Below are 20,730 nucleotides of genomic sequence, written 5' to 3'. Positions count from 1 at the left end.
CTATTTATGAAAATTTGGGTTATGTGGTAAACTGTCCAGTGAAATATTTATAATAAGTGCATTCCAGGTCGAACTTGGATGCTATTGGCAAACTAATTCATGATAATGCATTTTCTGTTGTTTTCCATCTTTTGCAAACCATTGTGTCTGAGTGCTGTTTCTTACAGTTTGACCCTCATACTGCTTAATAAGAGTACAACATGGGAAAAATGATCCAATTGTTTGCCATGAATGCAGTTGTTATTGCTTCTCTAAACTGATGCATGACAATAGTCAATGCATTGTCAATAACTGCAAGAACAGTAAAAAAGAAAAATAGTATGTGAAAAAAAATAGTTTGTACTGTATGCGGGTTTACGTGATTGATACGTGTACTCTTATGGTGACATGAACTAAATCGAGTGTAAGTGAAGAGTAGAAGTCAAACATCATATATATTGTCCTCCTCCCAGCTGATCCCCTCGCACGTCACAGTGCATACCTGAGGACACGCCCACCAGATCACATCCGTCTCCTCATTGGTTGTCTACTTAAATATTCACCGTGCTTGGCGCTAATTGGCTCCGATCGCCGCTGGAGAAATTTCATAAAGCAAAACCTTCAGAAGTTGAGTAAGGGGAATAAGTGGTGAGAAAAAAAAAAGACTCCCGTGTGATAACAGTGCAATCCAGAGGAGAATAAACCGAGGATAGCGACTCTTGCTGCGCTTTTATTGGAGTTTCCTCCCCCCTCTCTCTTCATCCGTGAGTACCTCATGCACTTGCCGCTGCCTTTCACTTAATGCAGGATGCGCGTGCCGATACATGCAAGTCAAACTAGATGCAACAAGTTTATGTATTTAAATGCGCGTGCATCACTTAAAGAATCTGCACCTTTTTATATGGTGAATGGCTTTCATGGAGCAATCTTTCTGGCAGAAATGCAATATAATACATACAATACATACAGCTGTACAATATAGATTCTTCAATTTCAGTATCGATATATTATTTGTCTAAGTAATATATTGTAGATGTTATCATCTATTTTTTAAAATGATTTTACAAACTACTTAAACGTCATGACACTTTTTAATTATTATGATATGACATATGCAGTTATTTAGAAAGGCACGCAGGGCGGATGTAAAAGTTACCAGGATTTATTCATCCTCAATGAGTCCGAGCAAATGCGCAGTAACACATTTTCATTTGTAGCTCACTGTGTTTGTAGTTTACTAAACTTTTTTTTGCGTGTAAAGTTTACTTTTTGTTTTTTTCCCAGTATATTTTAAAATAATTGTAATAATTAATTTAATAATATGATCAAAAGTGCAATGGATGTAAACTGTAATTTGTTACTGACAATCCAGCAAGTTGTCTCAAATAAAATGTAAACATCATAAATATGAAATTTGCCCTCAGGCAATATATTATGTTTGAAAAAAGAATAAGAAATTGCTCGGTCAGTGTTGTGTAACTGCTGGTTTGGAAGTGGTGGAGGGCCACTTCGGTCCCTGATAGATAAAGAACAGCTTAAGTTTAATGGTGACTGTTGATTACTGTGAATGAAAGTTAAGTGTAATTTGCTGGGACTAGTCCAGCCTTGTGTGTGTGCGTGCGTGCTCTGCAGCGGGGGTGTCCTTCACAGCGACAAGATTTCTGTGAGCGTGTTTTGAAAGTGAACATCTTCACTGGCTCTTTGTCGCAGTGTTATCAGGATGAGAGCTGAGCATGAACGCTCCACGAGGCACATGCTGATGCTGCACGCTGCCGTAATGGCCTCTTAATGCCAGTATAAATAACCCAAAGTGAAAACATTTCTCGGGCCTGAGACGACACATTTTCCCCAGGCTATTTCATGCTATTTGACTGTTTTACACACACAAAAAAACGATGCTTCTTGTTCGCACACAATGGGAGGAAGATAACAGCTAAGCACGTATTATATCCCCGAAAAACAACTGAGTGCACATAACTGTCCAGGGCTTCTTGCACTTAGTAAAAATTCCTGCATTAACTTCACCTCAAAAACTGAGATTTAGTGTTGTGCAAGCAGGCTGAGCGTCCTTGATGGGCAAAGGCATCACACTGCCGTTTTACCAATGCAGTCCCCTGTGGTTTCACACCCTCATCTGTCTTTGGACTTACTTTCCCTTGTTTGGGACATTGACTAAATTATGGGGGCCACTTTTTAAGGCTGGACTTTGGTCAAAGTGAAAACCTTTCTTGCATCTAAAGTAATATACAACCACCACACATTGTGGTACACTGCCAGAAAGTGAAAAGGAAAGACAAGTTAGAAAATTTAAAATCGACGGAAATGGAATCGCTCAAACACACGTGCTAACATTAGCGTATGCTGTTAGTCCGCTTTGCTGCAGCATATCCATGTTCTTCCCACTGCCCTCAGTCTCTTTTCAAATAAAATTCTTTGTTGTGCCAAAAACTAAACACAATGACAGAAGACCATGATTGTCCTCCATTTTGTTTTTTGCTAGCATGCTTCGTTCTGTCTGACGTGTTCAACGTGGCATAGTTTTCAGTTTCCTGGAGTACTATTTTGAAGAGGAAAACTTGAGAGAGTAGAAATGAGCTATGCCGAGCAGAGTTGAAACTTTCAACGTAGACTCTTAATGGGTCAACCAGAAAGTTAGCTCCTGCAGTGCATTAGCTTGTCTCTAACCTGTTGGTAACTGCCTCCCCTCATTTGTCATCACTTTCTGGTCTATTCGAGGTAGATTTGCCTTATATGAAACCTCCATTGTTGTTAATAAGCTTGCTAACAGCTACGGGCTACATTAGCCATTAGCAAGGCATAAGTACGACCGGGCAATGTCGGCCCCTGCGATATTTCTGCGGTTGTCAACGGAGGTGCTTCCTTTCACGGCCGATGGGCTTTTGAAAGTATTACTCAAAGCGCAATATGGTTTTTATCTTAAATTGAATTGTTGAGATGTTAAAGAGCGGCATCAATCATGGGGATGCTGCATGCTAGCATCGAGGGAAGAAGCTGGAGCAGTAAAGCGGCCATGGAGCGATGACGAAGGCTGCCTGCATAAATCCGCAGGCCGGGCAAATCAAGTTGTCAGCTTGTAAACGCCACTTAGTGTGTGTGTTTGCCGCACTGCTGATGTGTGTTTTATTTTAACTTTAAGGAGGTGACCTTCTGCTTTCCAGTCTTCCCCTCAGGGATGTTTGTCACCTCTCCCAACTTTTTACATTTTCTTTTTACCTGCCTGAACTTTACAAGCCAATTGGATCAAGTCCTCCTTGCTCACCTTTTATCTAGTGACCACTAATAAGACTCCTTGCTGTTGTCCTATTATCCCACAAGGACTTCCCAATTTAGAAGTGGCCAGACTCCCTTGGGAAACAACACCTAAGGTCTGTTGTGTCGGGTCACATCAGTTTTCTGTGTTCCCACTTGGCCTTGGGCTGAAACGCTGCTCCCCGTATGGATTTTCTGTCCTGCAATTCCTCAGGCTGTCTTCACGTGATGGGTTGTTCACTTTCTAAGTCTGCAGAATGCGGCTGAGTGCAGCCCTATATCTTCATCTTTATGTCTGAGCGCAGCAAAAAGCTTGGCCAAAAATGTGCCGCCGCTTGACTCACAATAATAGATTTGGAGAATTAGCAACACAGCCCGCGTGTTGTCGTTTGGAAACACACGATTTAGTGTTATTGTGCGATTCTCATTTGCTTGAAGCGCTCCGAGAAATATGTTGTCGTTCATAATGAGCACATAGAGATTGGCGTAAGTCATTTTAGAGGAAGGAAGTTTGTAGCTCCAATACAAGTTGACGTAAACGAGCACAGAGTGGGAGAAGTGAACATTACGGCTCAATAGCTGTGAGATGTTGCGCACTACACTGACATAAGCAGTTAGCAAATTGACACTGAGTCATGAGTGTGCCTTCTACAGTCTTGTTTTATTTTTTTACTATCACATTTCACACAGCACTGTGCAAACGTCTTAGGCTACCATCAGACTTGATGTCACAATCCTACGACAATATAAGTCAATGTGCAGACACCTCTAACATAAGCTACAGTTGTTTATTTGAACAGCTCTTCTAAGGTAGCATGCTAACGGGCAGTGCCAGTAGGATTTTTGGTATGGTTGGGCGCATTGACATAAATCTTAAACCTTGTTGCAGTGAACGTTCAGACCAAGCCTTTTAGAGATTTCCTTGTGAGGATTGATACTAGATATTACCTTTTTGTCATGATACACGATGGCTTTTTTTCAGGATGAACATTCCACAAAATGTCAATCGACAATCTATGTACATAGAGTTATCCTGTTAATTCTATCTGTCCAATACTCCTCTCGTCAGGTCACGATGTTGTGGTTAGTCGCATTCCTGCCTGCACTTTGCTCGACCCAGCGTTCAGAGCCAATGTTCTCAGCCATAACCAAGGCCATACTTCCTCCTGACTACGACAACAACCCCACCCAGCTCAACTACGGCGTGGCTGTTACCGATGTGGACGGGGACGGGGACCTGGAGGTGTTTGTTGCAGGGTAAGTGAGTCGGTGAAAATTAGTGAGGTGCTTTGTGAAACGATTCCAGCCTTAATGCTTCTCTCACAGTGGCGCCAATATTGTTTAATTTCGTCCATTACACAAATTTGAACAGATGATTGAACTTGTGAGTGATAGCTATCCAAGTGTGGATTGGAGGTGCAGTTCATTTTCTGAGCTAAAGGTTGAAGACAAAGGCAAAAGACTTAAAAAGACTTGGCGCTCACTCATGTGATGATAATGGATGAGATTGGACAGAGCGCCTCTGATGGAGATGCTTTGGCAAGCTTGCTTCTAACCAATGAACCGGCGATGAATCCCTCACAGGCTGTAGATAGATGGATGCAAATGGCCGCGCCTCATAAATGTCTTTTCTGCAAAAGATGTCCCATTCAGCAGCTATTCTGAGAGAGGGCATCACATTAGAAGAACATCATCACAGCCTTCATTTAGTATATGACACTATTGACATAATGACCTTCAGTGGCAAAGTTGAATTTTACTCAAATGTTTGATACTTTACGCTTTCATAGACTTTTGAAAGAAGAAAAACAAAACTTCTGTATAATGTAATATATTTCACTGCGTCCATGTTGGCAGCTACAACGGCCCTAACCTGGTGCTGAAGTACGACAAGCAGAAAAGGAGACTCATCAACATCGCCGTGGACAATCGTAGCTCCCCGTTCTACGCCCTGAGAGACCGTCAAGGCAACGCTATCGGGGTAACAGCCTGTGACATTGACGGTGACGGCCGCGAGGAGATTTACGTACTCAACACCAATAACGCCTTTTCTGGTAAAATTACTTTTTAAACAGCCGAATTAGAAAAAATAGCCTTCCAGAAGTAGTTCCAAACATGTGTCAGAAAAGGTTTTGCTGATTTGTCTGTTAAAGACCTACAGCATGCTTGCTTCAGCTTTTTAACAATGCCTTTATTGTTGCATGTTTCTATTGTATACTAAAAAAAACAGTAAGCATTTTCTAACTTTTAAAGACCCATATCGGAAAACAAATCACACTGTGCAAAAAGTCAATATTTCTGAACTTCTGCAGTTTACTTACGCATATCAATTGTATTTTGAAAGGTAATTTTAACCACTCACTGCAACAAAAGAGAAGCAAGGAGAATAACAAATGTGAAAATTGATGTCGATGAAAAATAAAAAAAACATTGGACTGTGCCCAAACTTACTTGGAAAAGATTGAGATGTGGAGTAGGGGGTAGCAAGTCTGCTCCACAGCTTTAAGATTCAAGGTTTGAATTGATATTGGACAGATGTTTTGTGTCGCAGTGAGGTTGCTAGTGCGGTTAAGCAGGACAGATTGAAAATCATGGCTGGCTATCGACTTTATACTTTGACAATCTTTGCATTTGCGTTCAGGACGTGCCACATATACCGACAAACTGTTCAAGTTCCGAAATGGCCGATTTGAGGATCTGCTGAACGATGACATTAACGAACACAGGGACGTGGCTAATCGTATGGCTGGACGCTCAGTGGCCTGTGTGGACAGAAAGGTAAACAACAGCAAATTACATTGACGCCGTCTGTGTACATGCATGGTTGCGGTTGGTTGTTTACCAGCGATAATTCATGCCCTGCCTGTGCCGCCCTCCTCAGCTTGTGCTATGACACTTCATTTGGGGAGAATGTTGGGCCATTTTCTTTCCTCTGTCCATTGCCAAGCAGTGTAATTACAGAGGCCGGGGCTCGTTTGTTTTATAGAACATCATACGAGGGGATGAGTGATGACTGCTCTTTGCCCACTATCATTTCCTCCATTTTTCCATTTCAACCCTTTTTCATTTCTTTTCCGCCTCTTTTACTTTCTCTGACGGACTTCTTCTTTGTCTCTTATCGCGGGTTGACTTGCAATCTAGGGATAAGAAGCTAATAGCCAAGAAAGGACAGTTGGGTTTGCAATAGTTTTTTTTTTCTTCCTTCCAACCCGCTGTCCCATCTCACTGAGCACTGATGGGTTGTGCGTCTGCCATGCCGATTGGAAAGATATCTACGGATAAAGGCGTAATGCTTTAAGAGCCAGCCAAAGAGACGTGGTGTGTGTTATTCTGTGGCGGTTCCAGGAGGCTGATGGGCAACATGCATTCATTAAATTATATTCAAACAAGACAACAAAAGAGGTGGCATTGTTGAGTAGTGGGTGACTGATGCATGCATGTGTTCTTGTTTGCTCATAAAGAAACTATTGGGTACCACTTTACATTTTAGGATGTATAGTAAACAGCTTCGCTTTATATCGCTTTCCAAATTTGTGTAAATCATAAGATAGCCCAGCTATTTAACTGCCTCAGTGTTTTTTGTAGTCAAGTTGCTATCATGCAAAATGTCAGGCATTATTAGAATTTTCATTTTTTTTTGTTGGGCCAAAGTTAGGAGTTCCACAAGGCAGGTAAGACTCCCAACAAAAATCAGTCACAAATGTTGGGTTAGCAACAAGTTGCAGCTGACCCAATTACAAATTCTGGCATCCCATTATAGATATTTCCAAAACGTAATAAAGCTCCCACTTTCTATTTATACAAATTATAAAGTGCACAATAACTTGAATTTACCAAATACTAAGCCAACCTTAACTGCTGTTAAAGGGAATTCACAATTTGTTGATATATTGTCAACCTAAAGATGAACTATTACTAATCATTTCACTCTAACTACTAGCTCAAACCTTTTATAGAGAATAAAATCCTCTCATATGTAAAACATACTAGATAGACCGATTACACAACTAAAAACTGGTTAAGTCAATATACTGTAGTGCTATTGCCTTGTGAGTCTGATAAAGTAGCCATACGTATGCCAGCACCCAACATGCACTTTGCAACGCTGCATGTCACACTCATCACATTGGCAATTGCACTGACAGAAATTAGCCTTGGGCAAAGACTTATTGAAAAATCATTGACTTTTAGGTTTGTTAAGTAACTGCCGGGAGCCTTCAGGTCTTTTATTGCAGTTCAGTCTCATTTTTCACGCTGTGTATGTGTGTGTGTCTTTGTGCATGATAGAGTGTAGCGGGCGCCTCCCACCTCACCAGACGGCAATGTGACAGTTGATGACATTTAAAAAAAAAATAAAAAATCACTACATCAAGCAGAGTCATTTGCTTTTCATGTCCTGCACGAATACCATATGGGTTCGACACAAATGGTAAAACTGTGAGTGTGTTTTCTCATACGCATGCGTTCTCATTGACTGAAATACGTTTCGGCCTGGTGGGAAAACTCATTGGAATCAAGTGTGTGTGTCACGTCCCCACGTCACCTGACTTCCAGCCTAGCCCGACTCATGGAATTGCCAGCACCTGCTACAGCTCGTTAGGTTCCCTATTTAACCTCTCTGTGTTCTGCCAGTAGTTGTCAGTTCGTCTGATTACCCTGCACGTGATACTGCTGCCTTTTTGTCCCCGGACCAAACTTTGTAGCCAACTGCTTCCTTGACCTTCGACCACGCTCCAGATCGCCGCCTGTCCTGACTACTTGCCTGACCTTCGACCACGCTCCAGATCGCCGCCTGCCCTGACTACTTGCTCGTTCTACATCCCCGTTTTCCCTCTCACCATTAAAGGATCGTGCTGCACTTGGTTCCCTGTCTTTGTTGCCTGACAGAACGAACTGACCAGAAATGCAACCAGCGCACGATTCCCTAGACACGGCCCGCTTGACCCACACGGAGTGGGAGCTCGGCAAGACCACAGAGGAGATGGCGGCGTTAACCAGGGTCGTTCAGCAGCAGCAACAGCAGCTCCAGCTGCAGCAACAGCAACTGCAGCAGCAGCAACAGCAACTGCAGCAGCAGCAACAGCAACTGCAGCAGCAGCAACAGCAACTGCAGCAGCAGCAACAGCAACTGCAGCAGCACCACCAGCTCCACCAGGACCTGGTAGAGGCTCTCAGGGATCACAGAGACTTGGCTCCTCTGGCTGCTGCAGATCGGTTTGTGCCATCTCTGTCCACGTCCGTGCCGCTTAGCCCCACCGTTATGTCCACGCCCCGTCCTGCCTCGGCACCCGGGCAGTACGTGGACGTCCCTGAGCCCAGACTCAGCAACCTCGCAAGGTTCGACGGTGACCCCAAGTACGTCCGGGCCTTTCTGACGAACTGCCGTGTCTTGTTCGACCTCCAGCCCGTCACATTTGCCACGGAGCCAGCCAAGGTGGGTTTCGTGCTGACTCACCTGACGGGCGAGGCATGGCTGTGGGGAACGGCAGAATATGAGCGGCAGGGACCCGCCTGTTCGTCGTTTGACGCCTTCGCCGCTGAGATCCTGCGCGTATTTGACCTGGGCTCCGCCTCGGAGGACGCCTCCACAGAGCTCCTCACGCTGCGCCAAGGCAGCAGATCCGTCGCCCAGTACGCCATCCGGTTCCAGACGGTGGCGCGTCGTAGCGACTGGAACACCCCGGCTCTCGTCGGTGCCTTCATCCACGGACTCGCGGACTATATCAAGGACGAGATGGTGTCCTGCGAGCGCCCACAGACCCTTGAAGTGGCCATGGACCTGGCAGTACGGGTGGACCGGCGGATCCAGTCGAGGCGACGCGAGGAGAGGAGAGCGGCTCCGCCCCCCCGTCACCGTGACATCAGCCCGACACCTCGGGTGTCATGGAGCGCACCGGTTTTTTCACCGGACCTGTCGTCCGCCAGGGACCCTGTCCACGTAAGTCAGCGCGCCTTTATTGCTCCTCACACCCAGCCCAGCTGGTCAGAACCCATGGAGATCGGACGCACCTCTCTCTCTGTGAGGAAACGCAGTCAGCGCATCAGAGAGGGGCTTTGCCTGTACTGCGGGGGTGAGGGTCACTGGGTGGTCTCTTGCCCGACGAGACCCAAGGACACCCGCCAAGCAAGGATCCGTGTGGGGTCGGTTTTTTTGCCCCCCACTACCTGTCGCGAGTCCCTGTCCCAGGACCACTACTCGACTCCAGCCCGCGCCCTTGCCTCTCGGCCCTCCGCTTCTCCAATCCGTGGGCAGCCGCCGCGGGTCCGGTCTCGCCGTCGGCCGCAGCGGATGGCCCGGGCCCTTACTCCGCTGCCGTTGCGACGTCCGCAGCCGGGTTCTGCTCCGGTGGGCGGGGTATTGGGGTCTGACCGGCTTCCTGCTCGGAGTCGTCCGGTAGGGACCCGTCCGGTTCCCACGCCGGCCCCCTGGTCGGCGTCTCCCGACGCCGCGGCTGGGAAGGTGGACTGGGCGGTAGTGCCGCCTGATGACGGGGCTTGGTCGACGTGTTCTGATTCGGAATATTGACTGCCGCACGTCTTGGGTTCCCCCCCTCCCGCCCGGTCTCCTGCTCCGTCTTGGGGTTCTGCTTTTGGGACGTCGGGGGCCGTCCCTTGGGGGGGGGGTTCTGTCACGTCCCCACGTCACCTGACTTCCAGCCTAGCCCGACTCATGGAATTGCCAGCACCTGCTACAGCTCGTTAGGTTCCCTATTTAACCTCTCTGTGTTCTGCCAGTAGTTGTCAGTTCGTCTGATTACCCTGCACGTGATACTGCTGCCTTTTTGTCCCCGGACCAAACTTTGTAGCCAACTGCTTCCTTGACCTTCGACCACGCTCCAGATCGCCGCCTGTCCTGACTACTTGCCTGACCTTCGACCACGCTCCAGATCGCCGCCTGCCCTGACTACTTGCTCGTTCTACATCCCCGTTTTCCCTCTCACCATTAAAGGATCGTGCTGCACTTGGTTCCCTGTCTTTGTTGCCTGACAGTGTGGTCTATTAGTGTGGTTTCGTTTGTGTCTGCAGGGGCTCTGACTGATAATGGAGTGTGAAATTAATCTCCAAAGGGTGGCAGGGGAAGGGGGTAAATGCAAGCAAGCTGGTAAAGGGGTTTGATTAAAAATGTTAGTTTTTTTCTTCTTTTGATTTAGGGTTAGACAAGGATGGAATAAAAGTTGTAAGTCTAGTGTGAGGCGCAATTGTAGCTCTTGGTGTAACCGTGGATATGGTAACAACAGAAATAGGATCAAACATTAAAGGTTAGACTTTAAAGTATTGATCGTCTGTTTAGGCAAATCACATAGGTGGATTGTTTCACTCTATTTCATTTAGCATGGAAGAGTCTTAATTTGCTGTATCAAATTGAGTTAAGTGACTTAAGTGGATTTTAAAGGTTTTATTGAGCTCACACTTGCATGCTCAATAGATAATAGAGGGTTAAAAGTAACACATATTCGCCTTTCAATGAACTTTTTGTTTGGGTTATTTTCCTCTGGGGGAAAAAAAATGAAAATTGTTAAGGTTGAGCACAAACAGGAAATTGTTTTTGGTGTGAAATGTTGAAGAAATAGGTTTTTTTTAGCACTATGATATCACAAAAATACTTTGTCCTTGTCGCTGGTATATAGGGGGCTGGCATGGAACATTTACTGACAGACAATAAATCCTCAAGAGTAACCTTTCCCAGACAAATGGTTTGGACCCAAAAATGAGGCCTAGGTCATATTTTTATGGGGTTATTGATTGTTGAGTAAAATTCTGTAAGCTAGTTCTAGCAATCTATGTGCTATCATTTTTGATATCACTTGCTTTAAACATGTTTTTCCCTGCAGGGCACGGGCCGTTACGCCATCTACATAGCAAACTATGCCAGCGGCACTGTGGGCCCGCATGCGCTTATAGAAATGGACGAGGCAGCGAGTGACCTTTCGCAAGGCGTCATCGCTCTTTCGAACGTGGCCGAGCAGGCGGGAGTCAACAAGTTCACTGGTGGGTGAATGTGTGTTTTGAGTGTGTGTTAGCATGTAAGTTTGTGTGTGTGTAATAACTTTTGGGATCATGCAGCACTATAGTGGCCATTGTGTGATTTACACAGATATGTACAGAGTGCTTGTCTAAAATATTGGATCAAGAAAGGAAGAGTTGAAGTGGTGCCAGGTGGGAAGAAAAAAAAGAACTATGATGTTGTGATTAATTGTCATGGAGAAGGAAGAGGAGGAGAATGTCAGTGGGCTCTACGTCAGCTGTTTACTCCAGTCAAAGTCACGGGAGGGGAAGGGCGACACGTACGAGCTGAGACAACATCTATCACCACAGCTGGCATCTTAGCTCTACGATGTATTTTATGTCGGACTCCTTTAGCCGGTCCAATTACAAACAGTCAGTCATATAAAACATGTCAGCTGGGACAACAGGAAGCAGAATATATATCTAGAATTTTTCTGCAAAAGACAGCAAAGGAGGATAGGGAGGCGTCTATAGAAGGAGGCTTTTGTTTGTGCTACAAATGCATTTCTCGGTAATATAAAACAATATTTCTGGACTATAAAAATAGTAAAAAGAAAGTGAAACAGCAGCAACTGAGGCGGATGAGAATCAAGAAATAAATTGTATTGTAACGAGAAATGTAAACATCACTGCACAGCAATCGCACTATTTGTCTACTAGAAAGCTAATTCATGATTAAGACGTTTAAAAAGTCCACGAAATTTAAGATTAACTGTAACATAGAACTCAACATGCAGTAAAACTGTTTAACTTGAGACACTTTATGTGCATTGGTTGATTTAGCTATTTCGTTGAAGCTTCAATGTCCTCAGCTTCTTTAATGTCTGTCGGTGATCAATATTGTGGCTCTTAAGTGATGTGCTTGCAAATTTGACAAGCTTTTTTCCATGTAGAAAAAAAGAGAGGTGTTTTTTATGTATCTTAGTTTTTCAATTTGGCCAAAAAGAACTGCATGCTGCTGCGATACACACCTTATAAAAGGAAGCGCTTACCCTTGAAATGATTTATTTATATCTGAACCTCTAACTCACCTCTCACTTGAACAAACAACACATCTGCCAGGACCATACAAAAAAAAAATGTGATGGATACTTGCATTGTTGCAAAGTACAGCACAATAAATGACAACGTGGACCATTTTGCCCGTGATTTCTATCTTTGATAAGCGACACCCTCGGGAGTTAAACGGCGCTTCGTTTTAGGCCGTCATTGAAAAGTCCTGAAAATTCATCCAAGTAAGTTTTCAGCGATGGTGTGTTGACAAATCAATCTTCATCTCGTATACATTTTTACAAGCTAGATGTCATCAAAAGCCGGCTGCAGGAGCCGTGCCAAAACAGTTGTGAATGATATACAGTACACACGATGGGTTTTTCATCACACTGTTTTCGGGAGGGGGCAGTTAGGAAAGTTGTGTATCAAAATGGCAGGGCAGTCACCTCACTAATGTCACGGGGAAATATCGCCCTGCTCTTGCATACGTCTTGAAGCGGCAAACGACAGTCAGCATGTTTGGACTCATCAGCGTTTAAGAGCTGCTGTTTATTTTCTCTTCATCTCTTATAATTATCGGCGCAGGAGGCCGCGGGGTGGTCGTCGGGCCCATCGTGAGCCAAAGCTACTCTGATGTGTTTTGTGACAACGAGTACGGACCCAACTTCCTTTTCCGAAACAACGGAGATGGAACTTTTACTGACGTGGCGCAGCAGGCTGGTAAGGAGAAAGTAACGGTTTAAAGATTCTGACTGACTTGGAATAATAACTTGTCTGTTGGGATTTTTTTTTCAGCAAATAAATAAATGAAGGTGTCAAAATCCCTCTTAGATCTCATTCTTTGGAAAATCCAAAATGCTATTAATATGCAAATAATGTAGAGTGAACTGATGTTGCCTTGAAAAGTAATATTTGAACATAGAAGTTCTTGTAATCCTGTTTCAAGACATTTTCATAGCACTGTATTAATGTGTAAGTTTTTTCTTAGGGGTGGAGGACCCCATGCAGCATGGCAGGGGCGTAGCCCTCGCAGACTTCAACCGTGACGGAAAGACGGACATCGTTTACGGCAACTGGAATGGACCTCATCGTCTTTACATGCAACTTAACAACCGTAAGCAGCGGTTCAAGGTGAGAGCTCACTTTCTGCATATGCGTCTGTATTCCATTTAAGCACGGGCCGATAATCCGTTTGACGATTTATCGTGGTTTTAAAAGGTCAAGGTTTCAACAACCGTTAATAATGGCAATGAATGAGTTAAGAATATGGTGATTTCATTATTTTAATGATTGTGTTTTTATTTTTTTCCCAGCAGTTTTAACAATAGAATACAAGCAGTTTAGAGATGTCAAATACCAAATATTAGGTAACAATTTTTAGTGTAATCCACACACATAAAACAAAACCTCCAAAATAATTTAGTATGAATATCAAAGTTATTCAACTTTTAAGCGCGTGTTGATATTTTCACAATTACTACTCAAGGATGCTGAGTAATTGTTTTGTAGTGATCAAATGCAGTCACCGTAGCAAATAATCGATCCGGGTGCTGATGTAAGCTTTTGTTCTTCCGCCGCAATCAATGTCAAGTGAACGCATCTTTACGATGCGGACAGAGGGTGTGACTAGTTGACCATTCCAGAGATGATCGGCTATGTGTGTAGGCTATGCATGAGATGATGCTGAATGAGATGAGCTTCAGTTTGTTTCAATTGGCGGAGGCAGCCGACAGGAGATAAAAGTCAATGGAGACATCTTAATGGGGGTCAAAGAAGGGGTTAACGTGTGACCCATAACCTGAAGATAGTCCCATCAACAAGACACAAACACACACATTTCTACATGTTGTCATAAACACACACACACAAGACAAATTGGATGAGCTGCCTTTTGATTTTAATTTTTTTTCCTTCCTCGGACAAAGCTTGTTAAATCATAGCCCACAACAAATTTAAGATGGCTCGCTCCCACCCGCTCTGACATTCCTGCATGATGTGCTGACCTTTGGCTTGCATAATGAAGCTGTTGTATCACTCCAGTAAACCGCTAATTAAATTGGGCTGAAACAGCAGCTTGCCACCGCAGTGGAAAGTGCAGATTAGCCCTGTTTGGGCTTTAATTAAAATCTATTACTGCGCTTTTCTTTGTAATAGTTTGAACACACACAGATACACACACACACACACACACACACACACACACACACACACACACACACACACACACACACACACACACCTGTACCTCCGCCCTTATGTTTGTGATAATCAAACACATGCAAATATCAAGCAAAGAGGAAAATGCAGTTTTAAATCATGATTTTTTTTTTAAATCTAAAAAGCAAAAACTGTTTTTAGCTACCTAGACTTGTGTGAAAATGTACAAAATATCCATGCTTGTTAAACTTTGGTAGATCAAATTTTTTGGGCAACACTAAATTCATGTTCACTTAGTTTTCAAAATGACAAAAAACAATAGTTTTCAAAATGACAAAAAAAAAAACAATAACAGATATTTTATCTCCACTTAGACAGAAACAAGTTGAAAATCTATGCATATATTCCTTTGCCATATCATCCATACAGCTTCCTTGCAAATCTTTCTTGCTGAGCATTTGAGATAATAAAGTGGCTCTTTGTCATCCATCATCCATCTACTTGAATGCCCAAATCCCCCCCACTTCATGGCCTCCGTCGGCCATTGCCTCTCCTTCACCTTAAAAAGCAAGAAGGTCAACCCCCCCGGGCAGCTTTATGAGCCTTATAATTAAAACACGGTGTAAATACTGAAGGTAGTGAAGGGCTGCTCTATAATTCTTTCCCGACTTATCACTGCATCAGTGAAGCAGGAAGACATCTGTTACTTTCACGTCCAAAAACACTGATGAGTTTTTTGTGGTTTATTTATTTTTTGGGGGGGAGAGACACAGTTTACTTCTCTGACGACAACCCGTCCACCTAAAAATAATCTTTACAGTGAGGGAGTGATCATTTGACAGATTACTGTTTGAGTCAAGGCCTAGACCTAGATTATTAATGTCTGCTGAGCAAAATAACCTTGCGGGCTCAAGGTTATGAAATAAGCTGAGTGCACACTTCCATTTCAAATAATTGACATTGTAGGATCAAAGCCATAAAGCTGATATGGCAGCAAACTCTTTAAAAGCTGCAAATTTGCTATAAAGGAAAAAAAACGCCACTGTTGTAAGATTGTTCTTTTAATTTCCTGTCCTGTTCGATGGTACTTTCTTCCCAGGACATCGCCTCGCAGAAATTCTCTATGCCCTCCCCGGTGCGCACCGTTATTGCTGCCGACTTTGACAACGACAATGAGCTGGAGGTTTTCTTCAACAACATCGCTTACAGGGGGCCTTCAGCCAACAGACTCTTTAGGTAAACTCTTGTCCGCCCAGCAAACATCACAGCATGTCCTTACATGATGCATATTCTGAGAATAAAGTCAGAATTCTGACTTTAAAGTGCTTCACGAAATCTAAAGACAAATAAATTAATTATAATGATTGAATGCAATTCAAGACTGCAAACAATCTTTTTTCAATTGAACATTACTTTTGTAAAGCAGAATTTGTTTCCCCCCTGTCAATTCTGCAGGTGTACCTAATATTGTGGACTATATTTAACATGTTCAATTTGAAGCAGGTACAAATTTGCAGCCAAGGATTCTTATCTGTCATCCTACCTCCTGCACACATGGGCGACTCTTTCATTAAAGACACTTTTAGGTTGGGCTTCCTCGCTAGATAATATTAATGAACTCAGCCCTCTACACACAATCTTAAGATGCATATCAAGTGGTTAAGAGCTTACATTCTAGCAGAAGCCCAAGCGGGCTTGAATGAAACATCTGATGAATGTTGCTATTAGCGGATGAATCCAAATATGTGGAATATCAATAATCAGTTTCAGGCCCAGCGGTTTTCTGGATCAAAACACGCCTGCTTGCCAGGTCACTGAGGGAGAATTTGTCTTTTTGGATGCCGTGATGGTTTCCACAGGGTCAGCGCTCTACAGCACTTGGCTCTGTCGTCGTTTGTTATGAAGATGAAGCAACTCATTTAACTCTGCTCTCTGGCCATGAAAAAACAAGCTCACTATTGTGCTAATTAATCTATGATAGGACCGTCAATATTTAGCTCAGCATTATTGCATATTAAGTTATGCATTCCATATGGAAATGCTGTGTCGTGCAAATGAAACGTCAAAACAAAAAACAAGTTTGTTACTTTGGTACTGTTACTGTACCTGTGTATTGTATAGTTGTTCATTCAGAGACGTTATTTTTAGAACCGCTTATCGAGTTGATGCAATGCAGCATGACACCACAGCAACTAAAGATAGGCCGATATTATACGACTGTACTCGGCTTGTAAAAATGCTCCGATACTATGAAATTGATACCATTTCATTAGCTTGACATGACGTTCCGGGTAGGAGCCATGCCACCCGAATGACAACAATTTTAAGTGACAAAAATATGCTTATGCAAAACGAATGATGAAAATGTTAAATTTAGTTTCATGTTTAAAACACTATTTCATTCAAATAAAACATTTTAATCACAATTATAACATGCACTGACATCATGTATTTATTTATCAGCATCTAAGTTCTCGATCTGAAAAAAATAATATTGGCGTGTCCTTAACTGCAGCCTATAAGGTGCCTCAATAGTTGTGGTCAGTGGTTATGTGACAGCAGTCTGACAGTGTTCTGAGTAACAAAATGCTTACTTATCTCATGGGCAGGGTGAGCAGGAGAGAGCATGGAGACCCCCAGATAGAGGAGCTGAATGTAGGCGAAGCTTCCGAGCCAGAGGGACGAGGAACTGGTGAGTTTGGAACAAATGTCCTGCAACCCAAGATGATGGAGTTACAATGAAGCAGCAGCGGCTGTTCTTTCATCTGCCACCAGAGGACACTAAAAGTCCACTAGTGATTTCCTCATGGTAGCCAGCGCTGTGAATTTTTCCATTCATTCTCTGTTGTTATGCTGATGTTTCTCCAGGAGCTGTAGCCACTGATTTGGATGGAGACGGTCGCCTGGAGCTGCTGGTGTCTCATGGTGAAAGTGCAGCTCAACCACTTTCTATCTACAAAGTCAACCTGGTGAGTGTTAAACCTTACCATCTATTGTCAAGTCAGTCATTAAAAAATACCTCATTCTGGAATATATATTCAACTTCATTGAGAAAAGCTTGAAGAAGACAAATACACACATGCACACATAAAGCCTCACCTAATTCTCCTTATGGGTGTGCATCCTAAAGGGACCCACAAACTCATGGCTGCGTGTGATTCCCCGGACCAAGTTTGGTGCTTTTGCCAGAGGAGCTAAAGTGGTGGTGTACACCAGAAGGAGTGGACCACATACACGGATCATCGATGGCGGGTCGGGGTACCTCTGCGAGATGGAGCCTGTTGCACACTTCGGCCTTGGTAAGAAAACAAACCAAAATAATCTTAGTGGTGATGAGGATATAGAATATTTGCTCGGAAGAGCAAAAATTGGTGCCGGCCCAACCACAGTCACCTGACAAATGTTTGTCTAGACAGAAGCTGAACTTTTCACCATATTGGTGTCCAATCACTTCTGACTATGTACTTTGTTTCTACTCTTGTGGCAACTGAGAATAATTAATAGGCTATAAAGCTCCCCGCTGTCTGATTAACAGCGAAGAGAAATGTAAACACAGAACTTTACAGGAAACAATCAGTTGATTATTAAAACGGATGACATAGCTACTGATGGCGCGCAGATGGCGAGAAATAGAATAAGCAGAGTCGGAAAGTACAACATATAATGTGTAAAGCATCAGGCTGTTACCTCCGGCGTGATTGGACACCTGGGGGAGGGGGAGGTATCTCGTCGACGGTTTTTGGGCAGGTGCTGGAAGTTAGCCTGTTTTGTGACAAACTGGCGGCCAGTTCGGCCCACCCAAGGCCAGATCCGTTTCTCCAAGGCCTCCGCTGTAAGACCTAAAATACACACACAGAGCACAAAAGTCAAGTTAATTGGCACCATGCTGACCTCACAAGACTTGACTGCACACTTGCTAAAGGCATCAGTCAGGGAAGAAGTAAAGATGAAATATTTTTAGGCACGCATGTTGGCTAGATTGCTAAATAATTAATTCAGTTCCAGTCAGTTGTAATTCAAACAAAAATCTTAATTTAATTTGAAATCATACCCATTATCAAATGTGATCTATATAGCATCTCGTTCCACTTAAGGACAATAAGATTAACATATGCTCTGTGCTTGTCCATAAAAGGTAAGGACATGGCCACAAATGTGGAAGTGTACTGGCCAGATGGAGTCTCAGTTGCTCGACCCTTGGAACCGTCAGAGATCAACTCCGTGCTGGAGATCCACTATCCGAAAGATGATGATGAGGTCACCCCTACTGTGGAAATAGAGGTACAGTGGTCCTCCGTGGTCACATCAACCCCCGCACCGTTGCAGCATAAAAACACATTCCAGTGCTTTTTTTTCAAAGCCCTGGGGTAACATTTGAGTTTCTCTTGCAGTGCGGTCCTGGCTTTGCTTTGAACGAAAATGGACGGTGCATTGGTAAGTTCAAAATTTTCATCTGGTTGTGTTAGTCATGCGTCCGAATCATCAAAAGCAGCGTCTTTCCCTTCTCCTTTGCCACCTGCTCCTCTTCCTCAGATAAAGATGAATGTACCCAGTTCCCCTCTGTGTGCCCCTCTGACCGCCCCGTGTGCACCAACACCTATGGCAGCTTTAAATGCCGTGCCAAAAGAAGATGCACCCAGGGCTTTGAGCCCAACGATGATGGGTCTGCATGTGTGGGTGAGTGACCCAGGCATATTCGACTTAAGCCACGTTTCCAAGTTTTTGTTACGTGTCGAAATTTGAAACTCACAAGCTGTCCCAACATACATTGGCTTAAAAAGCAAAGCGTGGAGAGTCTATGTTGCCGAAACGCACAAACGAATTTCATTCTTTCTGGGTATCCGCTGTATGTTTTATGTGACAAATGTAGTTTCTAATTGCATAAGACAATAAATAAATGAAGTATCAATACTTTAATTGGTTCACAATTCAATTTCTTCTCTCTCTGCAGCCCAGGTGGCTTACTTTGGGAAGACGCGGTCCTCTGCACAACGTACCCGGTCGGCCATTTCTCTCTGGCTATCATCTATCGGTGTGCTTTGTCTCATCTTGAACCATCTCCAGAGTGGACTACTGTAGGCGCCCCCTTTCTCCGCTTTAACAAGGATGTACAGAAACTGTTGAAATCCTCCTCCTCTTTATCGTACAACAAGCTCTATGGATCTGTGATATCAGTCGTGTTTTCCACCATGCATTACTTTTGGGGCTGGACTGGACCTTACAGGGCGCATGCTAGAACTAACTGCCTTAGAGCCGCACGGCCCTCTTGTCATCACCTGGCATTTATCTAAATGGGATTTGAGCTGAGTCCAAGTCAATAAGTGGTGGCTACAGCGAGTCCAAACCACTGTACCGAAGCCACCGGCACCACCGGCTGCAATCTTAAGGGACACGCTGAGGCCGCCGTCTGTATGTGCACAATGCCGCTCTCTTTCTCCATTTGGGCCTACTGGGATGCTGAGGAACACCAGGTCTCCAAGCTACAAGTTTGTGTGTGTGTGTGTGTGTGTGTGTGTGTGTGTGTGTGTGTGTGTGTGTGTGTGTGTGTGTGTGTGTGTGTGTGTGTTTGTGTGTGTGCGCGAGAGGACATATGCCAGACCATCTGTCAGCGGTGGTGGGTTACATTTCGTTAACTATTAATAATTCTGCAGCACAGCAAAGATGAAGACTTTCTTTTTGTGCGATGGCATGAGGTTTCATTTTATTTACAGGAATCGACATGACCTCACTAGAAAACAACTAAGCAGCACTACATTATAATTGAGTCCATCAACATGAACTTCACTGTGTTTGTGGGTGCCCCTGCATGCCCTCAGAATAAATACAAAATCAAATAAAAACATGGCAGGCGTGTAATTTAATTTAAAACATTATATTTGTCCATTAAATACATACTACATTGTTTTGCTATAATTTGAGCCTGGTTAGCATTTGAAAGTTCGTGTCTGGGCTTACTCAAGCCCAACAATGAGTATGTTGAACATGCTCATTAAAATGGATTACAAATGACAGTACATTTGGCTTTATTTAGCAAAGTCCAACATTAAATATTTTTGCTTTGAAGAATAATTCATTTTACCCACTTCACCATGTTAGTACTAAAGACATTACGCTCAAGGAAAAAATACTTTTTTCTTCTTTTGCTTTTATTGAGCAGCACGATATTCCTGAAATAAAATCTCCTTGGATATCAAAGTGACCATTTAACGTTGCCTGGGGGAGATTTTCCTGCCCATTTCACAAAGGTCACGACAGCATAAAATACAGCGGTTAAATCTGCACTTTTAAAACTAGTTCAAACCCGAAAGCTCTCTGCAGTAGTTC

At 43.6% G+C, this 20,730-nt stretch overlaps 1 protein-coding gene and 1 long non-coding RNA gene across 2 annotated transcripts in view; one reads left to right on the top strand and one right to left on the bottom strand.

Moving 5' to 3' along the window:
• LOC119134443 overlaps positions 1 to 20,730 on the bottom strand; it is a 36,920-nt gene that overhangs the window by 12,142 nt on the left and 4,048 nt on the right. Inside the window, exons 2-4 of the long non-coding RNA XR_005100337.1 lie at positions 18,094 to 18,245; positions 17,506 to 17,701; positions 17,001 to 17,118 (exon numbers count right to left, since the gene is read on the bottom strand). This is a non-coding gene — a long non-coding RNA (uncharacterized LOC119134443). The remainder of the gene's footprint in view (positions 1 to 17,000; positions 17,119 to 17,505; positions 17,702 to 18,093; positions 18,246 to 20,730) is intronic.
• crtac1b (cartilage acidic protein 1b) lies at positions 593 to 19,925 on the top strand. The gene is made up of 15 exons (XM_037271059.1): positions 593 to 743; positions 4,319 to 4,506; positions 5,107 to 5,303; positions 5,891 to 6,027; positions 11,082 to 11,238; positions 12,835 to 12,969; positions 13,238 to 13,380; positions 15,506 to 15,642; positions 17,016 to 17,098; positions 17,275 to 17,375; positions 17,537 to 17,705; positions 18,542 to 18,687; positions 18,798 to 18,840; positions 18,940 to 19,083; positions 19,358 to 19,925. The coding sequence occupies exons 2-15, from the start codon at positions 4,325 to 4,327 to the stop codon at positions 19,483 to 19,485; spliced, it is 1,902 nt and encodes a 633-aa protein (XP_037126954.1). The 5' UTR covers positions 593 to 743; positions 4,319 to 4,324; the 3' UTR covers positions 19,486 to 19,925.

Source organism: Syngnathus acus, chromosome 15, assembly GCF_901709675.1.
Source record: "Syngnathus acus chromosome 15, fSynAcu1.2, whole genome shotgun sequence".
In the NCBI taxonomy this organism is placed as follows: Eukaryota; Metazoa; Chordata; class Actinopteri; order Syngnathiformes; family Syngnathidae; genus Syngnathus; species Syngnathus acus.
Note: the sequence above shows the minus strand (reverse complement) of the source record. Positions and strands in the feature narration are given on the sequence as shown.

Excerpts from the sequence above, each read along its gene's own strand:
- crtac1b (XM_037271059.1), top strand. The coding sequence starts at position 4,325 with ATGTTGTGGTTAGTCGCATTCCTGCCTGCACTTTGCTCGACCCAGCGT. Across the intron at positions 5,304-5,890 it reads CACCAATAACGCCTTTTCTG|GACGTGCCACATATACCGAC; the intron begins GTAAAATTACTT and ends ATTTGCGTTCAG. Across the intron at positions 19,084-19,357 it reads TGATGGGTCTGCATGTGTGG|CCCAGGTGGCTTACTTTGGG; the intron begins GTGAGTGACCCA and ends CTCTCTCTGCAG.